This window comes from Stegodyphus dumicola, chromosome 8 (assembly GCF_044657685.1).
Source record: "Stegodyphus dumicola isolate Sdum_Otavi_A_Nest chromosome 8, ASM4465768v1".
Taxonomy (NCBI): Eukaryota; Metazoa; Arthropoda; class Arachnida; order Araneae; family Eresidae; genus Stegodyphus; species Stegodyphus dumicola.
In genome coordinates, this window is record NC_140775.1 from 151,001,003 (window position 1) to 151,025,006 (window position 24,004).

The window sequence follows — 24,004 nt, forward strand, 5'->3', positions numbered from 1 at the left end:
AGCAATTGCGCAAGTAGTAGAATCACGCGATTTCGCACTAAGTGAATTTAAGATCATACATTTGATATGTATGTATATACTATATACATACATACATGAGCACATTCATCCATCCATACATTTCTGAATCCGGTCCTGATAACTGTACCAATATTTTTTCAAGCTCATTTGAAAGAATAATAAAAACACTGTTAACTAGTATCAAGATTCAAAATGACAAAAAGCAAGTTAGCAAAAGTTAAGTTTTGCAAAGAAAAATTATGAAATGGTAGATAAAAAATCTAATACGTTTGAATAATTATCTATGATAAAAATGCGGATTTAATATGGAGGAAGTAACAAGAAGGAAAAAAAGTCAATGGTTCAGCAAATAATCAAAATCACTGATTAGATTGCATTATCATAATCAAAGAAAGTCAAAAAGTTATCAGCTAATATTCAAATTCCAAAAATACCATTAATGTTTAGGAATTGAACAAAATGCACATATAAGAGGAATCCTCAAAGAACCGTTGGTTTACAGCAATATGCATGAGGGCTATTTGCCTAAAAGAAACACTTTTACAGAGATTTTAAAAACTGAATAATATTCACATTATACACATAAATTTGGGACAAAATATAGTACTTGCATTTATACGTCAGTTATAATAATACTTTGCTAAAAGTGTTATTCTCAACTGATTCTTGCCAGCTTCGGCAACCGTAGATGATTTCCGAGATTTTTCTAAGAAGATAATACAGTCAAAAGTCGTTAATCCGGACTCGTCGGGACTTCGGCGATTCCGGATTATAGATCATCAGCTTAAATCTCGTAAGATGGCATGCAGAAATTCTAAAATTAAAAATATGAAACCGTAATTTATGAAATAAAGAACAATTATGATCTAAAGGATATCTAAATTTACAAAAAAAAAAAAAAAAAAAAAAAAAAAACAATATTTATTTGTTTACTTTATTAAACATTTATATTGCTGTTATTATTTATATATTATTTATATTGCTGTGCCGAAAATACCGACTAACTTGTCAATCGAAATTTTTTCGTTTTCATTAACCTCTCTGTCACCTTCTTCATGTCTTTATCCATTTTTTGCAGCAATTCCACTTTTTGTTTGTTGGACATCGAAACATACTTTCGTTTTGTAGATCCTTTGTAAGTTCCAGCATCGGAAATTCTATTTGACATAATCGAAAGTTCAAGTTTACTTTTATAAAATTGCTCTTACAGTGTGCAAAAAATAATTAGCCGGATCCAATTCGAATATTAAGGAACAACACAATCATTAACATTAACTGAAATAGATAATTAGATAATTTTAGCTTACACCGTCCGTTATACATTAAATGCGCAGGCGAAAACGTATTCTGCACTTGCGCACACGCATATGTGCAGTAGTCAAGGTCTTACGCGCACGCGTAAAATGCCTGTGCGCATGTGCCAACGCGGCGCATGCGCAGAAAGTTTTTAGCTTTGAGGTCCGGATTATAGATCATTCCGGATTATGGGTGTCTGAATTAACGACTTTTGACTGTATTAGGTTTTAACAAAAGTTTCCTGCTACTGCAAATATCGTATGCACAAGCAGTTTGTGTTGCCGTGCTTAATCGTATTTTGTCAAACAATTTTTGGCATTTGAAAGAAATCATTAAGTACATGGTGTAATTAGAACCATAATTTACTTCCAATTCTGTTGCAAAAAGACACCTCCAGAATGTCACCAAATCATGTGTATAGCTTTAGGTACTAATGTTATTCTATGACACTGTGAAGGTTCAAAAACAAGGACTATGGCTTTCAAGAAGGAGAGTGCTTTGGCCAGCCTAATGATGTTGATGAGGCTCATCTGCGAGAACTTGTGGAAGAAGATCAGTACGCAACTACTTGAGAGCTTGCTAAGGAGTTAGATGTTAGTGCCATGTCCATTAGTCGTGCCACATATTGCATAAACATGATGTACAAGTTCAATCGCTGGGTGCCGCATGAGCTGACTCAAGCAGATAAGGACAATCGTGTTCAAACCTGCAATAATCTACTTGAATATCAATACAAGGACAAAATTCTGGATTTGTGATGAGAAGTGGATTTAATTAACAACACAGGCTGAAAAAAGTGTCGGCCTGCACCTAGTGGGCCCGCCAGCAGCATCCCAAAGCACTATTTGACAAACAAAACAATCACGCTTTGTATCTGTGAGACTACTGTGGTATTATCCATAAAGAGTAGCCGGAAAAAGGTAAAACCCTTGATAGTAAATTGCATAGCGAGTTGCTAGTCTGGTGATGCTGCTATCAAGGAAAAATATTGAACTGAGTTCCGATGCAAAAAGGTAATGTTCTATCAAGATAATGCAAGACAACATGAGTCCGCATTCACCGGCTGGACTGTTCAGACTCGAATGGGATCTTTTGCCACAACTACCATATAAGCCTGACATCACTCCTTCAGACTTCTATCTTTTTTCACACGTGCAGCTACATCTTGTTGGTGCTTTCTTCCATACTGCACAGAACGTCCAAAATGAGTTTGATTTGATTTAGGATTCATGCCACCAAGTTTGTGGGCCAAAGGCTTTGAAAAGCTACCAAAACATTGACAGAAAATCATAAATTTGGGTGGTAATTACTACCCACACTAAAGGTACTGCTTCCATGTTTCTTTTCTTTTTTTTTTTTTCAATTTGATTAAGAACTTTTTTGGCGAAAAATTCTCGTTACAATCAGATACTTTCCTTTTATTAATACTCTCTTTCTCTCTCTATTTTTCCTCATAAGGAAGGAAGAGACAACTTTTTTCTTTCTTCAACATCAACTTTTAATGATTTACAGTAAGTGCATATCTGGTTATCACTTGTTTAGTAACTCTTTGCTCACAGAAAATTCAAGAGAAGTCCCTTACCTTCTTATTTAACAAAGTCTGTAAGAGGCAAAGATTAAAAATAGTTAAAGTTTTACAAAATTTGAAATAGAAAATCTGTATGCCCAAAGGGGCATTTGTTTAGCGTTTTGTGCGTTATCTTTATTAAATATCCCATTCTTCACACTTAAGCCATAAAATTCAATTCAACAGCAACATCACAAAATATTTAAAAGAGCATATTTTTAGACTTTCCAATAAGCGGTTTTGCATGCTGAGATAAAAAATTTTTTCCCCCTCATACAGTGTTACTATTGCTCGCTTTTAAAATTGTTGAGTTTTTTAATCAAAAACTAATAAATGCTTTACAAAATATGAAATAGATAATAAAACAAATTCCAAATTTGAGTTTCCAGATGCCTATATTCGGGTGGAGCCAAACGTTATTCAAAATTTAATGGCTCTAGGTACAGTTGCTTTATCACAACGTGTGAAACATACCATACATTTATGCAGATTCTTCATTATTTAACTTTTCTAAATATAGTACAGAGCTCTATTATTTGGTAGCAACAATTAGGAAAGTTATTCACCGTTTACAGTGAATCGACGCAAAATGCCAAAACGAAATTAATAGCCCTTCTGGACAAATTGCCCCTCTAAGCTAATTATGGACAGTAGCAATTAGCTGAATTTTTAATATGAAAGGCCAACGAATATAAATTACAAATTTACAAAAAATTAAAAAAAAAAAAAAAAAAAAAATTAAAAAAACTGAGTTTTATATGTTTCTTAAACCAAGACGGCTCTAGTGTAAAATTGGGTGCCTCTTCGATTAGCGACAATTTTTTCAAATTTCGGCAATGAAACCTCAGTTCTGGTTACCATGATAGTTTTAACTTTGTTTGGTACTTTTCCGTTTTGCCGGCGCAAGCGATAAAGTCGCCAATAATGGTACAATTGATGCCAAACGAATATTCTCGCTGGTAACCTTTTACGCCTCATTCAGATAGTTCAGTTTTATGTCTAAGGCCATTTTCGGTAATTAAATCAATTAGGATGCAATCACAGCGCTTACCCGAAGCCGAAAATATAGAAAATGTAAAGTCAAGGGTTTAAATCCATCAATTCTAATGCGAATGCATTAGCGAAGTAAAGCACTGCAGTTTTACATAATTTCTGAGTAAGCTATTCGTACGATTTGAAGTATTTCTTGCATTTAAACTTGTGTTCCAAATTAAAATTTAACTTGAAATTAATGTAGATAATTACTGAGAGCATTATATTTTTGTAGAGTAGTTTACGTGCGATGAAATCGCTTGGGGTCACGTGATATGAACCGGCGAAACAGGATGTTGAACCATGAAAGCATAGTAAATTCTTAAATTAATGTCTTTTTACAAATTTATTGTCTTTATTTATTGGCTTTTTGTAAAATTTTAAGCGATATTAAAATGTTTATGGCTTCAAAAAAAAAAAAAATCTTAGAACTAACATTTTTTTATGTGTTTACTGTATGATGTCGCCAAAAAAGTCTGCTTGGCGAGATTTGCGCCGGCGAAACAGAAAAGTACCCTTTGTTTTAGCTTCCTGATTTTATTTAAATGAAAATAGATTGATGCGTACATGGACAAATTTAAGCCAGTGCACAATGCCTAGTTTGTGCAATTCTAGGATGTTTGTTTAAGTGAAAACAGATTGATGTGTACATGGACACAGAGTTTGTGTAATTCTTTGACTTCTTATTTTGATTTTGTATAGCGGCCATCTTGAATTGTGCCTTCCTGGCGCCGATCTTGGCATCAAAAAAGAAACGCCAAAAAACAAGGGGCAACCAATTGTAAACTTTTACCACAAAGACATGTGCAAAAAACTGTTTTAACATCAAATTAAAAAAACAATAAACATTTTGAAAGCATTCAGATTTTAATGATTTGCTCAAACATGGTCCCTTTTAAAGTTTAATATTGTTTATCATTATAGATTATCGATAGAGATTGCCCAGGTGGAACAGCAAAACATTTTACAGAATATTAGATGAATATGTATTTAGACTAGCATGGGAACAATATACATTTTCTGTATATTTAAAAAGTGAAAAATATGTTAATTCTATAAAAATATTTTATGTTTTTAATTAGACATATAATGAATAAAATGAATTTTTATTTGAATCAATCAGATCGAGAAGTATAAAAATAGTATTTTTCAGAATTGCAGCTACTGCTTTTAAATAGTTTAATATGTTAATTAATAACAGACATTGAATATAAGTATATGCAATGATTTTTCGAATGGCAATAGAGACTTGAATGAAAAGTGGATAAAATTCTAGTATATGGTGTGGCCTTGGTATAATTTTGAAAACTGTTGCCAACACTAAAATGACTCATTTACTGCTCATCATAATGTCGCCAAATCCTGTGTTTACTGTATACTAGTATTAAAACGAAAACTGACACAATGCAAAATTAAATTTAGAGACTAATACCCCCTTTGGATTAAAAAACTGTTTCACTGATCTGCTAACATCAAACATATGTATATTTCATCACCAATAGGCATTAGCAGATTTCGGTGATGCATCAGCAAGCACCGCTTACCACACAAATATATGAAATATTACTGTCCCATGGTTTTATGCAGCTGTTTACTTACAAGTTATCTACAGATGTCAAATATTATGCTACCTTACATTATTGGGTACAACTTTGATATATGCCCTAATTTCACCAAATGTGGCGATATGTGTTCTGCGCTGGTTTTTGGCGCGATTGCATGTTCTATGGCAACCCTGTTGACGTTGAACAATCTGGTTGAAGATGAGAGGGAAAGATAAAATGGTAGACGTTGTTGAATTGAAGTTCGGCAAAAGGAAATATCATCGTGGCCATCATGTGTGTGGAAAGAGGGTCTGGGAGATTATTTTTAATGGCTGTGCATGATAGAAGTAGGGATTTGTGATTTTATTTATTTGTAAACCATAGTATGAATTTTCTGGAGTGTGTCTGGCTGTCATGTAAATACGATAGTGATTACGTTGCGGCATGTTAAAGGTGGTATGAAATTAGTATTTCTGCTGCTTGAAAAAGCATTAATTCATAGTAAGTGCATTTTATTTTATTCTTGTTCTTATATTGTAGAATGTTATGTTCATTGATTATTTAGTATAAATTTCTGTCGTTATTGTTGTTTTCGAAACAGAACGCTGTGTACATGGTATTATTTGAAATTTGTTATTATGTTATTTTATAAAAGGGAGGTGTGTGTAGATCATAGATTCGTTCCTTGCCTAAATTGTGCAATTCATACATGTTTTTTGAAGTTTAAACAGGATGCTGTGTACATGGTATTCTTTGAAATTTATTGTTGTTAATTTATTAAAGCGAGGTGTGTGTAGTTCATAGATTTGTTCCTTGCCTAAATTGTTGGATTCGTAGATTTTTTTTAGGTTTAAACAGGATGCTGTGTACATGGATTCTTGTCAAATATTTTTGGTTAGAAACTTTACGTTTTTGCTATCTAAATTTTTTGTTTCGGATTTTTAGCTTAAATCGTGTGTTCAAAGCGTAGTTTTTGCATGTGAAAAAACCGTGTTTTTTGAAAAAACCGTGTTGTTAAAACACATTTTAGGGGTTGATCTTTACAATATGGTAACTGGTAGTTTGGCGACATTTTGGAGGCGATAAAGGTTACTACCTGGGACTTTGGTAATAATGTGAGCAGTACTCAGTTCCGATTACGCATTATTTTGTGTGAGGGAAATGAGAGATCATGGGATATGTCATGTGATATTAATGGACGAATTACGGTTCTTTAATCGAAAAAGGGGGGAAATTGGGAAAAAATCTGGAAATTTTGTATTTGGCTTTATTCTGTGTTGTGTGAAACAGTGTTTGTGAATTTTTGGATCCCATGGCCGTAACTAAAGTGAATTCGAAATGGGTATTTAGTGGTATTGAAAAGGGTAGTAATAAATGTTTCTTTAAGGTTGTGCGAGATAGAAATAAATATGTTTTATTAAGTTATTTATTTTACCTGGTACCTTGCTGTGAAATATAAGTATGATTTTAAAGATCCTGAAACAGAAAGAAGAAAAGTTTATCGGACACGTAATCAAGATTCTGAAGAAGATTAGGTAAGTTAGTATTTTTAATTATTTGAGGATATTATTTTTATGCATTGTTCTAAATATAAGGTGGAAGTAAAGGAATTTGGTATTATTGGGAAAATTGTTATTAGCAATGATTTAGTTTAAAGTAATTAGGATTGTAAAGTAATTTTTATTAATTTAATGTATGTGCTCATTTATATTTTAAGTAGTGTTTTTGAATTTAATTATATTTTAATTAAATGATAGTTATTTTGTGAGTTTTATGTTTGTAGGAATTTGGTATACGTTTTAGCTGAAGTAAACGTGCATGGAAATAATTTAAATATCTGACACTAAGTAAAAAGAAGATGCACAGCCTAGGCAGTGATCTTGTTATCATTCCTGGAGGGATGACGTCTGTGTTACAACCCCTGGACGTTAGTATAAATAAACCTTTTAAGGGGTACGTTCAGGCGGAGTACGAAAAATGGTTTTGTGAGCCAAACCGTGTATTGACCCCGACAGGAAAAATTAAGCGTGCTGCACCGCACATTGTTGCACACTGGGTTTCTGCTGCCTGGAAAAGCATCGAAGCACCAATGATTGTGAAATCTTTCAAGAAATGCTGCATTTCAAATTCATTGAATGGCAGTGACGATGACGTGCTCTGGAGCACCAAGGATGATGATGACGATGATGAGGAAAGAAGAAATGAATCTGCTTCTGACGAAGAGAGCGGCGAGGATTCCAGTGATGAAAACATTAGTGAATAAAGACGTTTACTATTAATCACTGATTGTAGAAACTGTTAGCTAGATAGAAATGTTACGATTTATTTCATGTTCATATTTTACTATAGGTACCGTATATACGGTAGTGCTAATTAACAATGATTGTTTCACATGACAATAGCCCACTAATAGGTTAATTCTATGTTCTGCTACTTTATGTATAAATCCATTGTTGTATAAAATATGGTATCTAAATTTAAATAAAATTATCATACCATTAATTGATAGTTTATATACAAATCCATTGTTGTATAAAATAAGATTCAATAAATTCCTCATATCATTGATGCGCATTACATTCGTCGAGAAAATTTTTTTTTTATTATTTAAAGTTTTAAAATGGGGATGCGCATTAGATTCGAATAAATACGGTATGTTCTTTTTACCGGGTTTAAAGATTGAGAAAATTGTCATGTATTTTCGTGAAATTTTTCTAATTTATGAGAAAGCAGTGTACATGGATATAGTGAAGAGTGTGCGCAATGCCATTTTTGTGCAATTCTGGGATGTTTTTTTAAGTAAAAATAAGTCGATGTGTACACGGTTTAGTGATATTTTAATTAAATGATAGTTATTTTGTGAATTTTATGTTTGTAGGAATTGCGTCCAGACAAAGCATTGATGGTGGATTAGAGAGCCCACCGGGACGGCGTTTCCATACATTTCGGTATCGGTAACGGTTCGTATCGGTATACGTTTAAGTTGAAGTAAACGTGCATGGAAATAATTTAAATATTTGATACTAAGTATTTGTAATGCTTGCGGTATGAATTCGTTGGTGACGTGTATAATGTAATAGATGATTTAGAGGTAAAAGTTTTTGGATATTTTATTTATTTTATATGTGGAAATGTTCATATTTGGAAAGGGTAAATACTTTTTCGCGATCAGGTAATTTCATATATGTTCTTTTTAATGGGTTTAAAGATTGAAAAAATTGCCATGTATTTTCGTGAAATTTTTCTAATTTATGAGAAAAAAGCAGTGTACATGGATATAGTAAAGAGTGTGCGCAATGCCATTTTTGTGCAATTCTGGGATGTTTTTTTAAGTAAAAATAAGTCGGCGTGTACATGGTTTATGTGTATGTGTTATTTTGAAAAACGCGTAAAGAGTATGGTATTGTGCACTTTTTCCCAATTTTGCAGTGAATATTTGTCATGATTAAACAGTTTTGTTAGATAAAATTTCTAGCATAAGTGTTATTCGGCTAGTAGATTGTTGGAAGAAGTGTTCAGTAGATAAGAAGAAAAGAAACATGTCTTTACTTCGTGAAGACAAAATGGCGACGGGGAAAAAAAATAGAGGGTTGCTGTAGGAGAGTTGGTCGCCAAATTTTCGCCAAAAAATGCCAAGTTACCATAATGTAAAGATCAACCATTTTAGGATTGAAGTTCGAAATATAGACAAAAAATTTAAGTAATATGGCTGTGGCGAGAAATTTGGCGTCTTGAGGGCGCATATCAGAGTAGTTCCCATTATTGTTATAAATGAAGCAAGTATTTGCATAATGAAGTGATGATTTGGCAAAAAGTGTAGAATCACCCACTGCTCGGTGCGTTTTTAAGAATTGCACGTACTCGGTATCCATGCACACATTGACCTATTTTCACTTAAAAAAAATCCCAGAATTGCACAAAAATGGCATTGTGCTGTCCCTTCACTTTATCCATGTACACATTGACCTATTTTCACCTAAAAAGGTCAAAGAAAATTGACGAAAATCTAATTCTTTTTACTCTTGTAAAAAAGCGTCAAACAAAGAAGTGGGCGATCCTGCAGTTTACCCAATTTTGTATTACTTCCAATATAAGAAATATTTATAATATTAGCATATAGGAAAGTATTTTGGCCCCTTTCTGAAGTAGACATGTTAAGGGACTAGTAGCACAGAAACTCAATATTTTTTGTAAATATACTATACTATAATTTTCTGTTTTCACTTTTCTAATCTATAAAGTATTGGGCAGATTATAATAAATTATGATATTAATAACTTCTGTAAAAGGAAAATCATACAAAAAGGAATTAAGTTACTAACAAGTATATCGGTAAAAAAATTAACTAAAATTTTTGACATCTTTCAAAACTTCATAATTTTCAAATATACAGAAAGACTAGATTTTCTCTGCAGAAGTATAACATCTCACTATTTTGCCAGCACGACATATGAACTTTAAATACCTTACTTTAAGCTACATTATTAAATAATCGTTTAATAACATCGCTCTATCTCTAAAACAGAGAAAATTTGATTATCTGATTTATACAGTTACCTTATAAACGATACAAATCAGACAACCCTTGTGTATTTTATCATTATTAATCAGCGTAAGTAATAAATAGCATGCTAAAAATAATTTTTAAGATTAATACACCAAATATGAGATAAAAAAACAACTAAAAACAAATCTAAATATTCAAATTTTGAAAGAAATATTATGGATTTTTAAGGTAATCAAACGAAACAAACACGCAAGTGAACTCACATTTTCAATTTTTTGCTACTCCTTTAATCCAAAAAAGCAAAAAAATTGGAATTTTATGCTCCGAAAACGGTTTTAAAGATGCACGTTCAAACTATTCACATGAAAAATAAACCATGCGGTAATCACGAACACACAAATCGACGCGGCCAGTTTCCAAAATCGAAAGAACATGCTTATTTACGTCAGCAAATGTTGTAGGCGGGATGTACAAACTTTTTTTTTTTTTTTTTTTCCTGTATTCTTTTGTTAGCAGGTGTTGTTTCTCAAGATAGCAATTTTTCCTCTGTTTTAAATGGGCAAAGTTCAAATTTTCTAGTGATTAAAAACACTGATATTACAGCGTCCTATCCTTTTGGTAATAGAGCGTAAAAGAGTATCTTAGCATCTGGATCTTCTCCTTCACTTTGTAAATTTATAGGTAATACCTTTGTCTTTCTATTTTATGTATCAGTTCCAGATGAAAATAAAACGATTAGTCTCATTTGAAACACACATAGAGAATGATTGTTTTCTGTCCTCTAGCATGTTTGCAAGGCCATAACAAGGTTGTTGATTGTTATGTTACGGAAAAACTACTACTACAACTTGCGTGTGATTGGTGACGAATGTGTGAGGTATGTGCTATCTAAGGAAGCGAAGGATTTCCCCCAGAAAGTTTATGTGACGTTTCTCCAAACAAGGCGGAATAAGATTTCATGTTTAAAATTCAAAATTGATAATAAATGACGTAATTATAACAGTTTCCATGGTTTATATCAATAGTTGGGATGAAAAGTGAAACTGCTTTATTAACAGTTAGGCTTAGAGAGATTTAAAAATTTTGTTTTCATGTAAAAAAACTGTTATGTTTACTCTAAGATGTGTGAAGGTATTAGATGCCTGCATATGTATATTTGATTCAAGTAAGTTTAGCTATTAAACTTTTTAAAAGCTAGTTTACTGTAAATGAACGTTTTTACGGACTTTTAAAGCCTGTGTTTTTGGTTAACCTGTTTTGAGCAGTTGCAGTTTTATCTTGATTAACATCTGAATATGTACCTGTTTCAGTAGGTTTATTGTTATGTATTGATTATATTGTACAGTTTATCTTAAGCGTTCTACATTTTGGTATATAATTAAGGATTTTTATGGTCTTAATAATTTATTATTAAAATTAAAAGTTGTATTTGTTTTCTTGATGCCAAGTAAGGCTTGTGACTGTTGCTTGTAATTAGAACATATTTTCGACTCTATCCATTTTATGAACGTATTAGTTTGTGTATTAAATTTTTTCATATAGACTTTCTTGACCTTGATCGTCATAATTTTTTAAAATAAAATATAAAATTTTTTTTATATCTTAAAAAGTCAAATTTTAAATTTAAATTATCATAAATCATACCATGTTAAAAATTTAGCCCACATTTCATATGAAGAATTCTATAAATAAAATGTTTAATTTTGATTATTATATGTAGATTTTATCTGTATGCTAATTTGTTTTCCTATGTTAAGTCATACATTAATTTTCTTTGTGTTTTAATTTTTAAATTTTAATATGAAAAGCAGTTTAGAATAATCATTTTACTATTTAATCCTTAAAACATTGTCTGCTTCTGTTAAATGTACCAACTATTTTTAAAATTGCTTAATTTATGTCTGATAATCTACATTTATAGTATTTAAATAATCATGAATGCATAGTTGATGCGTGATATTTTTCGCAAGTCAGCACAAAACTTTGAACACTTAACTGTGCTGAGTTTTTTGTTTTGTCATCTTCATTGTGCTAGATAGGCGCTGTTAAAAATCTATGGAATGAGATTGTGACACCTATATGACTGGAAGCATTTTGTTACTCCCACATGAATTTTCTGGTTTGTTTAGTAAGTAATATACCTCTTGCAGGTGGGCCTTTTTATGAATCATTTATCATTGGTTTAAAAACTATAGCTTAAACATTTCTTTTATTGAAAATTTAGAAGTGAAATTAAAATTATTTACAAAATCATTAAGATCATAGATTTATTTAGTTTTTTTTATTATAATTAGCAAAACATCTTAACAAAAGTTATCTGAAATTAAATAAAAACACATTTAGCATATTGAAATGGAGATTTACTGTATTACTCTCTCTACTTGTATTTACATATAATTATTTTACTTTTTATTAATCCTCAGTTTGAATTGTTTTGTATAGTTTTGTGCACATTCTTGCAGGCAGTATTAATTAAATGTAAAAAAATCCTGATGTGTACGCCACATGACTTCCTTGTACGGAATATCACGAAAAATTCTCTTCAGAATTCATATTAAAGCAATTTTATAATTTTTTTGGAGGAAAAGAGTGTTTTATTCTGTCCTTACATACAGATATCATGGAAATACAGTCAAAAGTCGTTAATTCGGACACCCATAATTCAGGATGATCTATAATCCGGACATCAAAACTAAAAACTTTCTGCGCATGTGCCGCGTTGACACATGCGCATAGGCGTTTACGCGTGCGCGTAAGACCTTTTACGACTGCGCATATCAGTGTGCGCAAGTGCAGAATACGTTTTCGTGTGCGCGTTTTATGTATAATGGACGTATAAGCTAAAATTATCTAATTATCTATTTCAGTTAATGTTGATGATTGCGTTGTTCCTTAATTTTCGAATTGGATCCGGCTTATTATTTTTTGCAGACTGTAAGAGCAATTTTATAAAAGTAAGCTTAAACTTTCGATTATATCAAATAGAATTTCCGATATATATTTGTTAATATGTAAAGGATCTAAAGCGAAAGTATGTTTTGAAATCCGAAATCTGTTTATCAATTTCACGCTGCTTGACGTTGGGAACGCCGTGCCGCGGCGGGCGCGTAATGAATTGGAAGTTGATTTGTCAGCACTATCCTTATCTTCAGCGCAGATGTTTTTATTTGGCTTATAATTCCTTACCAAATGTAGTATTTCATCTCGATATGCTCGATATGATTTAAAACAAGTTTCTGGTCATTATAATTCGCTTCCGATAGCCAAAAAAAGTAACAGAGGTTATTGAAAACGAAAAAATTTTGATTGACAAATTAGTCGGTGTTCTTGACACAGCAATTATAGGACTTGAACAGCGGAACTTTGTAACTGAACAAGAAATTATGTCTGTTTAATAGAATTAAAGAGAAAGTATTATCACATGAAATGAAGCAAAACTTACAACTTACATTAAAAGAAATGTTTAATAAAGTAAACAAATAAATATTAAGCTTTTTCTTTTTGCAAATTTTGATACCGTTTAGATCATAATTGTTCTTTATTTCATAAATTACGGTTTCATATTTTTAATTTTAGAATTTCTGCATGCCATCTTACGAGATTTAAACTGATGATCTATAATCCGGAAAAATCGATAATCCGGAATCGCTGAAGTCCCGACGAGTCCGGATTAACGACTTTTGACTGTACATCATTAAATTGCATTCGAAAGAGGTCAAAATGGATATTTTCGTTGAAATATGCTGCCTGAAACTTTACGCGATTACAATACTTCCTTTTTACTTCGTATAAGGAAGTAAAAAGTATTTCAAATTTCAATAGACTTCATTTAATAATTTAATAAAATGTTTCTCACTTATCTCTTAAGACTTTTTGTCTGGAAGGGCATTTTTTTACAGATAGTTTCTGAAATATTTTGTTATACATAAAATATATTAAAATATATTATAAAAAGTAATTAGTGGAATCATTGGAATATTCTTATATCATTTATCTCTCTGTATTTTTTACTAATAAATATATACTTTTTTACTAATTAATAATATACAGTCAAAAGTCGTTAATTCGGACACCCGTAATCCGGACCTCAAAGCTACTAGCTTTCTGCGCATGCGTCGCGTTGACCTTTAGGGCTGCGAATATGCTTGTGCGCGTGCATAAAATACATTTACGAATGCGCATTTTATGTATGATGGACGGTATACGCTAAGTTTAAATTATCTAATTCAGTTAATGTTGCAGATTGCGTAGTTCCTTAATCTTCGAATTGGATTCGACTTATTATTTTTTGCAGAGTGTTAGAGCAATTTTATAAAAGTAAGCTTGAACTTTCGATTATGTCAAATAGAATTTCTGATATATATTTATTAATATGTAAAGGATCTACAAAGCGAAAGTATGTTTTGAAGTCCATTAAACAAAAAGTGGAATTGCTGCAAAAAATGGATAAAGGCATATCCTTTGTTTATCTAAACTTTAACATTTGCTTATCTAAACTTTGTTTATCTTTAACATCGTGGCGGGCAATGAATTGGAAGTTGATCTGTTAGCACTATCCTTATCTTCAGGGCAGATGTTTTTATTTTTTTGGCTTATAATTCCTTACTAAATGTATTATTTCATCTCGATGAACTCCGTCTTTGATATGATTTAAATCAAATTCCTCATCATTATAATTCGCTTCTGATAGCAAAGAAAGTGACAGAGGTTATTGAAAGCGAAAAAATTTCGATTGACAAATTAGTCGGTGTTCTCAACACAGCAATTATAGGACTTGAACAGCGGAACTTTGTAACTGAACAAGAAATTATGTCTGCTTATAGAATTAAAGAGAATGTATTATCACATAAAAAACGAAGCAACTTAAACAACTTGCATTGAAAGAAATGTTTAATAAAGTAAACAAATAAATATTAAGCTTTTTTTTTTTTTGTAAATTTTGATACCCTTTAGATCATAATTGTTCTTTATTTCATAAATTACAGTTTCATATTTTTAATTTTGTAATTTCTGCATGCCATCTTACCAGATTTAAACTGATGATCTATAATCCAGAAAAATCGATAATCTGGAATCGCTGAAGTCCCGACGAGTCCAGATTTACAACTTTTGACTATATTAGAAACATTCTATTGTCAAAATTGTAAAAATATAGATGGCTAGGCCATATTTATAGATATGATTCAAAGATAAATTTTTAAAAAATAGAGGGGAAATAATGAAAAGGAAGACCATTCCTTAGATGGCTAGATAGTGTCGAAAAGAATTTGAAACTGAATGGGCTAAACCAATGGGAAAGCTGTGGTGCCCAGTAGGATCAGATGGAGAAAACTTAAAATAGGTAGCCTTGGCCTGTAACAGGCTGTAGAGAGTAAAGGAGGATGGTAAAAATATATTTCCAGGTGCCCCTTAGCGAAAATTGGTGATTTTTGGCAGTACATAGACATCGAGTTTGTGCAATTCTTCGATTTCTTATTTTGGCTTTGTGTTGCCACTACATAAAGCCAAAATAACAAGTCAGAGAATTGCATAAACTCGGTATCCATGTACACATCATCCTGTTTTCACTTGAGAAACATCAGAGAGTTTCACAAACTTGGCATTGCGCACTCCCTTGACCTTGTCCATGTACACATCAATCTATTTTCACTTAAAAAGTCAAAGTAGCACCCAGTTTTACACTAGAGCCAAACAAAAAATATATAAACTACATTGTAAATCAAACAATGGAATAACATAAATTCATTTTATAGTATCTAAGAAGGGGAAAAAAAAAAAAAAAATCCGCTTACATTAATTAGAAATTTCCATGTCTTCAATCATGGGCACACAAAATTCCTTGACAGCATCTCAAAACTTTCCTCAAACCATGTTCCCTTTCTAATGGAATGCTTTATATGGTGAGCATTTGAACCTTTCTTGCTATGCATTTCCTTCGTACAAACAGGACACTTATAATTCTGCTGAATTACAGTCAACAAAGTTTCTTTTCTTCAGTCCTCAACCACTTCATTAAAAAAACTTTTTCTCTTTCTATACCACCAAACACCCACTTTACCACTGGCAGCCATTCGATGCAAGGCACACAATATGCGACATACTTCCTGACATCCAACAAATATTTTCCCATTAATCAAATTCACTGCAGTCATGTAACCATAATAGGGTTTACATTACATTCAACTACTCAGATTACCATAAATGAAAAAACAACTTGGTGGTAATCCAAGGGGCACCCATAAATATAGGCTAACCAGGAAGAAGTATGGCAAAATTGCTCTAAGCCTGCATGTTTTTCCACTCACAAGTTATGTTTTCTCTTCAGTTATTTCCTGAAACAATTGCTGAACAATATTTTCACTTCTTTACGTGAAAGAGAAAAGCTTTAGACTTCTTTCAGAAAACATAAAATATATTAATGCGATTTTCTTATGAAAGTGAAATATCCAGAAGTAGAATATTTGTACTTTATTACTGCATACTAGCAGCTGAGTTAGTAAAGCTACTGAATACTAGCTTTTTTATATCTGCTGAGATTTCTGGTTCATTAGAGTGAGAGCATGGAAATTTTTTTGAACTGAAAGTACAATATAAGTAACAATTTAACTTCTTTATTAACTTTAATATTGTGAGGCCCCTCTCTGTTAACCTCCAAGTTAATGTTTATTTCTCACTTACTCTCTCACATACTAGGTTTCTACATTTGCTTTTAATATGGCATCAGAAGCAATTTTTTCATCTCGAGGATTTTTGGCACATGATGACAGTGAACCAAGCCTTATTAATTTTTATTTTGCCATTTAGTGGAATACCAGTCTCTCAACATTTTGTGTGTAAGCAGCTGTTGGATCAACAAAATGAAATTTATGATTAACATTAAGAAGTCTCCAATCAGCTTTTCCCAGCTTCTCTGTTTTATATGCTTGCCAGCAGTCTAAATAAATTGCCATTCCCTCTTGTACATGGTCATTGATTTATACCATGAGTTTCCTCTCTGTTCGGAACCTGAGCAAGAAAGAATTCGTAAGCTTCTAGGTTAACCCACCAGATATCCGATATCATTCAACAACCCTGCCAATTTTTTCTCCCATATAATCAGATTTTCGTTTATGTCCATATTTTTTTCAGGGCCACCTATTCCGTTATTTGGCTGTTGTTGTCATATCCATTTTACATGAAACAATGGTTGCCAGAGCCTACTCCAAAGAGATGTTGGACCTCTATTTTCCATCCCAATATTGAGGAAAAACACCCCTCAGTTATTTGGTTATCAGATTTGATATAGAGAATACATCTCCCTCATCAAGCTGTTCCAATCAGTAGTTAAATTTTTTTTAAAGAAGGAGTTGTTCCCCACCACTTAATCAACATCAGTTACTTTACCCAACAGTAAATTAATTGCTGCCCTGTCACAAACAGTATTCTGAAATCACTGAATCAGTTGTTTAATTGTATGCTTTTCCTTAACTTGTAACTTTTCACGTTGCAGTTCCAAATGCTTTTATTGATGTGCAGTTTTATTTAATGGTTGTTTTTGCATATTTGTAATTGCAAGGTGAAAACACATCTTTCTTGGATAAAAGATATATTATCTTCGTCTCTTCTTGATATATAAAACATTTTTTTAACAATGAAAATACATTGACACATGGAATACTCAGACATCTTGTGATAAGAGAATCATGAATGATTGCAAATTGATGACATTTATATTAAAAAATGCAATAATGAGTTTGACTTAAAGCTCTTGTCATGAGCAAACTATAAGTGATTGCCGTTAGGACTACTGACCATTTGAAGATGGTTTGCTTTAGCAGTTCGTCAATAATCATGGCATGTTGGGGGATGTAATAATAAAGAAATACATAATTAGATGAGCTTATTTTATGCAAACTAGATCAGTTCTTTTTAAAAAAGAGATGCATAACAAATTTTGCTTTTCAAGAAACTTCCTAGTATAATTTTTTTCATGACATGAGGTTAATAAATTGATTTTTTTTTCCAGCAAAGTAGTGAAACCACAAGATTTCCTTATTATTAAAAAATGGCTGGTCCATCTGGTAGCAGTAATAATTTTAATGGACCTAATTCAACAAGGAAACATGGCTTAAGTCGCTTCTCTTTAGCTCGTTTGTTCAACATATCGTCATACACTCATCGCACGACTGGACAGCGTTGCAGTTCGAACATTGATAGTGATAGGAGATCAGAAAGCAGTTCTGTGGGATTTGGAATTGGAATCCCAACAAAAGTAAGTGACCTGAAATATATGTATATACTATAATTAATGTGTAAATGATAAAAGATTTATCATTTTAAAATTGTAATTATATATTTTATTTTTGAAAAGGTTTATCTCTTTGGTAAAATGTATTTTGCTGAAGATTCCAGATTGATCTTGGAATTCTTTTTTTACATAATTTCCCTGCTTTTAGCAGTTGTTTAAAAAAAAAAGGGTTTTGTAATATGTCCAAATTTATATTTTTTTTGCTCGTAAGAGGAAGGAAAAAAAAGAAAGTTGAAATCATTTCACATATTTGAAATATTTTATTGTCTTGGTTTTCATAGATTTATTTTTAAGAACTGTGTCTTGTACCGAGGGGGTCCGCACATTTTTTAGATGTTTTTTATTGTAATTACTGAAATATTTTACATATAATTTTTATGTTTTAAATAATTTATTTGTTATTCACTATCTTTCTGCACTGTAATTTTGAAGACAATAATAAAGCCTTTTGTAATATCAAAAGTGATATTTTATCCTGTTGCTCAAGAACAGCTTTCTAAAGTCTAAGGATGTTGTAGGTCGACGTTTGAACAACCAGCTTTTTAAAAGCACAAAAATACATTGGTGACAGATCGGGAGATTTAGTAGAGGTCTGTGTGATCTGATACCTGTTTCTTGTTGTATTTTTTCCAGGAAATTAACACTGGATTTTGTCGTGTGGCTGCTAGTCTTGATGCTGTTCTATAGTTTGATCACATTGTGAAAGAGAAGGTATTTCATATTTGAAAATTGGGTGTAAAATATGTTTTTGATAATATGTATTGATCTTAATATTTTTCTTAGCTCTCTTTATTTTTAATTTGCCGCTATGTGAAAACTCAAGGACAGTCATAAATTCTTTAGAAAAATTTTCTTTAAATTACTTGAACCATGTTTTTCGATTTTTCCCTCCTCTTTGATGATAGTGAAGATCTCTTTTTATTGCAGTCATTTAAGTATACCCAACATTCATCTGTTGTGAGAACATTTTTCCAATTTTTCCAGATAAATATTTCTCATAAAGAGTTCTGCAGCATGCTCTATGATGGTGATATGTTGTGAAGAAAGGCGATGCACATTATTCCTTGAATACATATTTGGAACAGTTTTTCTACTTGAAGCACAATTTTGATTTCTCCCCCAATCCATTTCTTCTTTAAATCGACATTTTGCAGGAAAACAAAACTGTCAAGTAGCAGATAGTAATTTATACTTTAAAAAAAATATAGTTGGGTTTGAAAAAAATTTTTTCAAGTAAGTTTTTTTTTTTTTTTTTTTTTTTTTTTTTTTTTTTTTTTTTTTTTAACAGGAAAGCAAAATCGTTTAAAAAATGTATGAGGGGCCTTTGTACATGTACAGCTTCTTGTACTGTAAATGTCCAAATTGCTTAAAAATACTAAATATGCATATGTACAAGATGCATACTTGTGCTGTCATGTACAGCTTCTTTTTGCAGTGCAGAATAAATATTAGAGCAAACTTAAAAGTACCTTATTTGCTTGAAATATCAAATATTTCAAGTTCTTAATATTTAATTACTTTTGCATAATATTTTGTATATGTGTTTAAAGTAGTGGTTTATCTGGTCTCCGGTGAATAATTATTATATACTGGTGAACAGTTGCTAAAAACGGGTGACAGTAGCAGTGATAGCAACCACAAAATGGATGGCAGGAAAATGTGGAAATTAACATAAGCGCAGGATTACAGTAAAACATATTGTGCCTATTGGAGATTTTGGATTGCCAAAGTTGTTCACTACGTGATAACGCCAATAAGATATATAAAGGATTTAATGTGTACTTGTTCAATATAATAGGGAAGAATCAATTAAAGAACTTGCAATTTTCGTCTTCCCATCATCACTTAGATGATTTTATATGTGGCCACATTTTTGGCAAGATTGAAGAAGGATGAAAAATAACAGATTTTGCTAGGGAGTACAACATCAGCCACAGTGTTCTTTCAAGGCTTTGAAAATCGTTTCAAACAAATGGAATGTATAACAAATGTCACGGGGAAGGTTGTGTTCACAATGTGACACCTGTAGAAGACAGGCACGCAGTGCTATCGAAAAGAGTGGTACTGCATATAGTTCAGCAAACATACAGGAAAGTGATTGGTATCCTATATGTAATGTCATGGTATGAGCTGAGATTCTGATTAAGGGCCGAGTATCACTGTGTGTTTCCAGTTAGAGTGACGACTGGCCAACAATACATTAACTCTTTCGCATCGAAGTCACTCTTTAAGACGCAACTAAAGTACCTTTCTTTAGTTGCTTCTTTGTTTAGCGTCAACGCTCCCAGGTGAGGTGACTTGCGTCTAGACCACTTATTTTGCTTCCTCCTCAGGTAAAAAAAAATCTTTCTGCTATTCTGTAGCTTCATCACAAAATGTTCAGAAGACATAATATATTAACGCAAGAAGAAATAAATACCATATTATTTGCAGAAACAGATGAATCTGATGAAGATGATGGACATGCAAATAATGAGGACAATGACATCAAACATAATGATAATTTAGAACAATCTGTTTTAGAAAGTGACAAAAATTTGGACTCTATGTGATACCTTTGAACCAGACTGGAAATAACAAGGACATAAAATTTGGAATTTTTCTCTTTCTTACCTTGGCCATCTCATGATTTGCCAACTGAATCATCTGCTTTAGATTATTTCAAATTACCTACTGCGAAGTAATTAGAAAAAATGCAAATAAATATGCAGAATTTTGTGCAAAAAATGTGGTGTTGAAGATGGAAGCTTCAATACTCTCCATAAATGAAATGTGTGCTTTTATAACATTTTTTTTTCGTAATGAGCATTATGCGTTTACCTATAATGAATGATTATTGGTCCCAGAATCCTACACTTGGCAATGAAGTGATAAAGAAATTAATGTGTAGAGACAGATTTTTAAAAATTAAACATTATTTTCATATCGCCAATAGAGAAAAGGAGGTAAAAGAAAACGATGAAAACTAATTTTTTGAAAATGTTAGAGCCTATTATTTCTGAGGTAAAAGGGCGATTTTCAGATTGTTTTAAGGCTTATGAAAATCTTTCCATTGATGAAGCTATGGTAAAATTCAAAGGGTGTTTAGGAATTGTACAGTATATGCCTTTAAAACCAGATAAGCACAGGCTTAAAATTTGGGTGGCACATCTTATTTGGATTACACTGTAAATTTTGATTTCTATGGGAAAAAACCAGATAAAATTGTGAGATCAGGCAAAGGATTGGGGTACGACGTTGTCACACATTTGATAAAGCCCTTAGCAAGCAAAGGACATGGACTCTGTTTTGATTGATTTTTTACCAGCATTCGGCTGATGGTTGATTTATTGAAATCCGACTTTTATGCTTGCGGAACTGTTATGCCGAACAGAAAGCACTTACCAACTGAAATTAAAACATTGAAATTGAAAATTCCAAATAAAAGTTACACTTTTCAGAGTGAAAAATTTCCAAATATGTTGTGCACGTCTTGGGTAGACAAAAATAAAATTTTTATGCTGTCAACCAACACATCAAATGAGCTGTGTTATGTAAACAGAAGAAAAGGAGCAGAAAAAACTGATGTTCTTTACCCACGTTCTTTCTCAATATATAAAGCGTACATGGGAGGAGTAGATTTGGCAGACCAGAGATGTAAATATTATACAGTTCCCAGAAATCGTCCAAATGGTAGATGTATGCGTTTTGATTCCTTCTGGGGATCATCATCACCAACACCTATATAATTCGGCGTACTACAAATTATCCCAAACAAAAACGATCAAAAACTTTGTATGATTTCAAACTGGAACTCCATGCAAGAATTAGCAAATGTGTTTTTTTCACACAGAAAGCGCACTTCAGCATAATTTGAACCCACTTCCCAGTCATTTTCATAAACGAAGAAAAATCGAAGGACGTAAAAGAACTTGTGTTAGATGTCGGCAGCAAAGAAATAAAACTTCAACAAACAATTCCATTTATCATATGAATATATATTTTTTATTTAAATTAAAGCTATCACATCTTAATACCGAGTATTTTAAGAAATATAAAGTATTCAGATCGTTGCAAAACTGAGGAGAAATACGAATGCTATTGATGTTTGCAGGTGCAATCTGGCCTTAAGGTGAAACTGCACGCAATGAATGAAAACGCAGAAAAACCCCCAAGAGAGAAGTAGTCATTTCACTTAAGTAGGTTGTTGTTAATGCTGTAGCTGTTTACTGGCAGGTCGAAGGAAAACTATTCCAAGAAAAATTCGTAAACACGGGCGTTTTCGATGTTTGATGAAAACAGATCTGGTCATCTCTCGATGTGAAAGAGTTAATGGTGTTCTGATGCCTCATGTTCACATGTCCTGTGGTGCTGTCACTAATAAATTTCTTTACATGGGCATGAACGCAACAAAACATCGAACAGGGACTGTTCAGGAGTATTTAGAGAGCAATGAGGTTCAATGCCTTATATGGTCACCACATTCTCCAGATCTGAATCTACAAATTTATAATTTTCCTGTGAATGTTTTGTGTTGTAAAGGGTTATCTTCAGCAGTTTTAGAATGACATGGTTGAATATTTGTAATAATTTTTGTGTTTGTAATTTGCATCAATTATGAAATTTATTATATGCAGAGTGTTTAATAGATTTGCATTATTGTAGTCCTTTGTATGCAAAGTCTCATTAAAATTTTAATAATTTAAATTAGTGAAATTAAAAAAGGAAAAGATGGTTTTTATTTTATATTTTATCTTTATATAAAAGTGGAGTAGGTTTAAGAAAATCACTGCACTTTAAATATGTCTTTCCTCTGTGTTCTTTCACTTTTTTAAATATGTGTAATGATTTGTTTTCCCCTTTTAGACTCAGCAAAATAACCGTGAATCTGGATGTTTTCCTGTGCCAGGTCCTTCTTCCTCTAGCTCAGAATCTAGTTCATTCAAGAATGTAAATGTAGGAAGCAAAGGAAATTCCCAGGAGGATTTGAAAAAAAATGAAAATCAATTTTTAGAATGTCCTCTTTGTCTTTTTGAGCTCCCACACTTATGCTTTCCCGAGTTAAGATCTTGCAGTCACCGTGCTTGTTTTAACTGCTTACAACAGTACTTAAAAATAGAGATTACTGAGAGTAGGTAAGTAGAATATTTATTATTATTATTATTATTATAACATAGTCAGGGAAGTAAAAATAATCTTTTGAATCTGTACAGTTGAATTTCATTTCTTAATTAAGGGTCATATGAGTAAATTTTGTAATTTTTGAAGAACTGCTGTAGTGCGATTAAACTTGACTAATTAAAATTTTTGGATAATTTGTACTCATTGGAATTCTTCATGATTTTTCTTTGGGATGTTTTTCATTATTGCACAACATGTGGCAAGCAATTTTCTGCATAGAGATACATGCTCGAAATTGATATATTCGGTAAGAAAACATAATTTCATCTTGGATTCCTGTGGAGATCCTAAAATAAAGATAAAAACCCATTCAAATTGATTTTAGCTGACATTATTGCTTATTGGCCACTTTTAAATTAATGTGTTATCTTACAGAGTTATTGTTTTCACATTAAATATTATTAATAAAGAGTTTAAAAATAGGTCAGTAACCTTATCATTTTTAACAGTGTTCATGTTTTCAGGGTAAATATTGTTGATTAAAAGTTTTTAATGTACAGGGGGTTGTAATTAAAGTTCCCTATTGAGAACTATGTAGAGCCTGTTCTGGCAGACTTATTTTGTTGAAACTTGGTATGTATGTTATATAG

At 32.0% G+C, this 24,004-nt stretch overlaps 2 protein-coding genes across 4 annotated transcripts in view; one reads left to right on the forward strand and one right to left on the reverse strand.

Annotated features, from left to right (window-relative positions):
- Positions 1 to 10,606, reverse strand: part of LOC118189131 (ATP-dependent RNA helicase DDX54) — an 86,103-nt gene extending 75,497 nt beyond the window's left edge. Inside the window, exon 1 of the mRNA XM_035359674.2 lies at positions 10,231 to 10,606. Coding sequence (XP_035215565.1) covers positions 10,231 to 10,232 — 2 coding nt within the window. The 5' untranslated portion in view covers positions 10,233 to 10,606. The remainder of the gene's footprint in view (positions 1 to 10,230) is intronic.
- Positions 10,499 to 24,004, forward strand: part of LOC118184657 (E3 ubiquitin-protein ligase RNF19A-like) — a 72,340-nt gene continuing 58,834 nt past the window's right edge. For 2 of the 3 annotated variants that reach the window (XM_085822581.1, XM_085822583.1), the window contains exons 1-3: positions 10,851 to 11,132; positions 17,973 to 18,218; positions 23,100 to 23,368. In XM_085822581.1, coding sequence (XP_085678707.1) covers positions 18,012 to 18,218; positions 23,100 to 23,368 — 476 coding nt within the window. In that variant the 5' untranslated portion in view covers positions 10,851 to 11,132; positions 17,973 to 18,011. Of the gene's footprint in view, positions 10,649 to 10,850; positions 11,133 to 17,972; positions 18,219 to 23,099; positions 23,369 to 24,004 lie in introns of those variants that run through there. The other variant, XM_085822582.1, reaches the window with a different exon arrangement.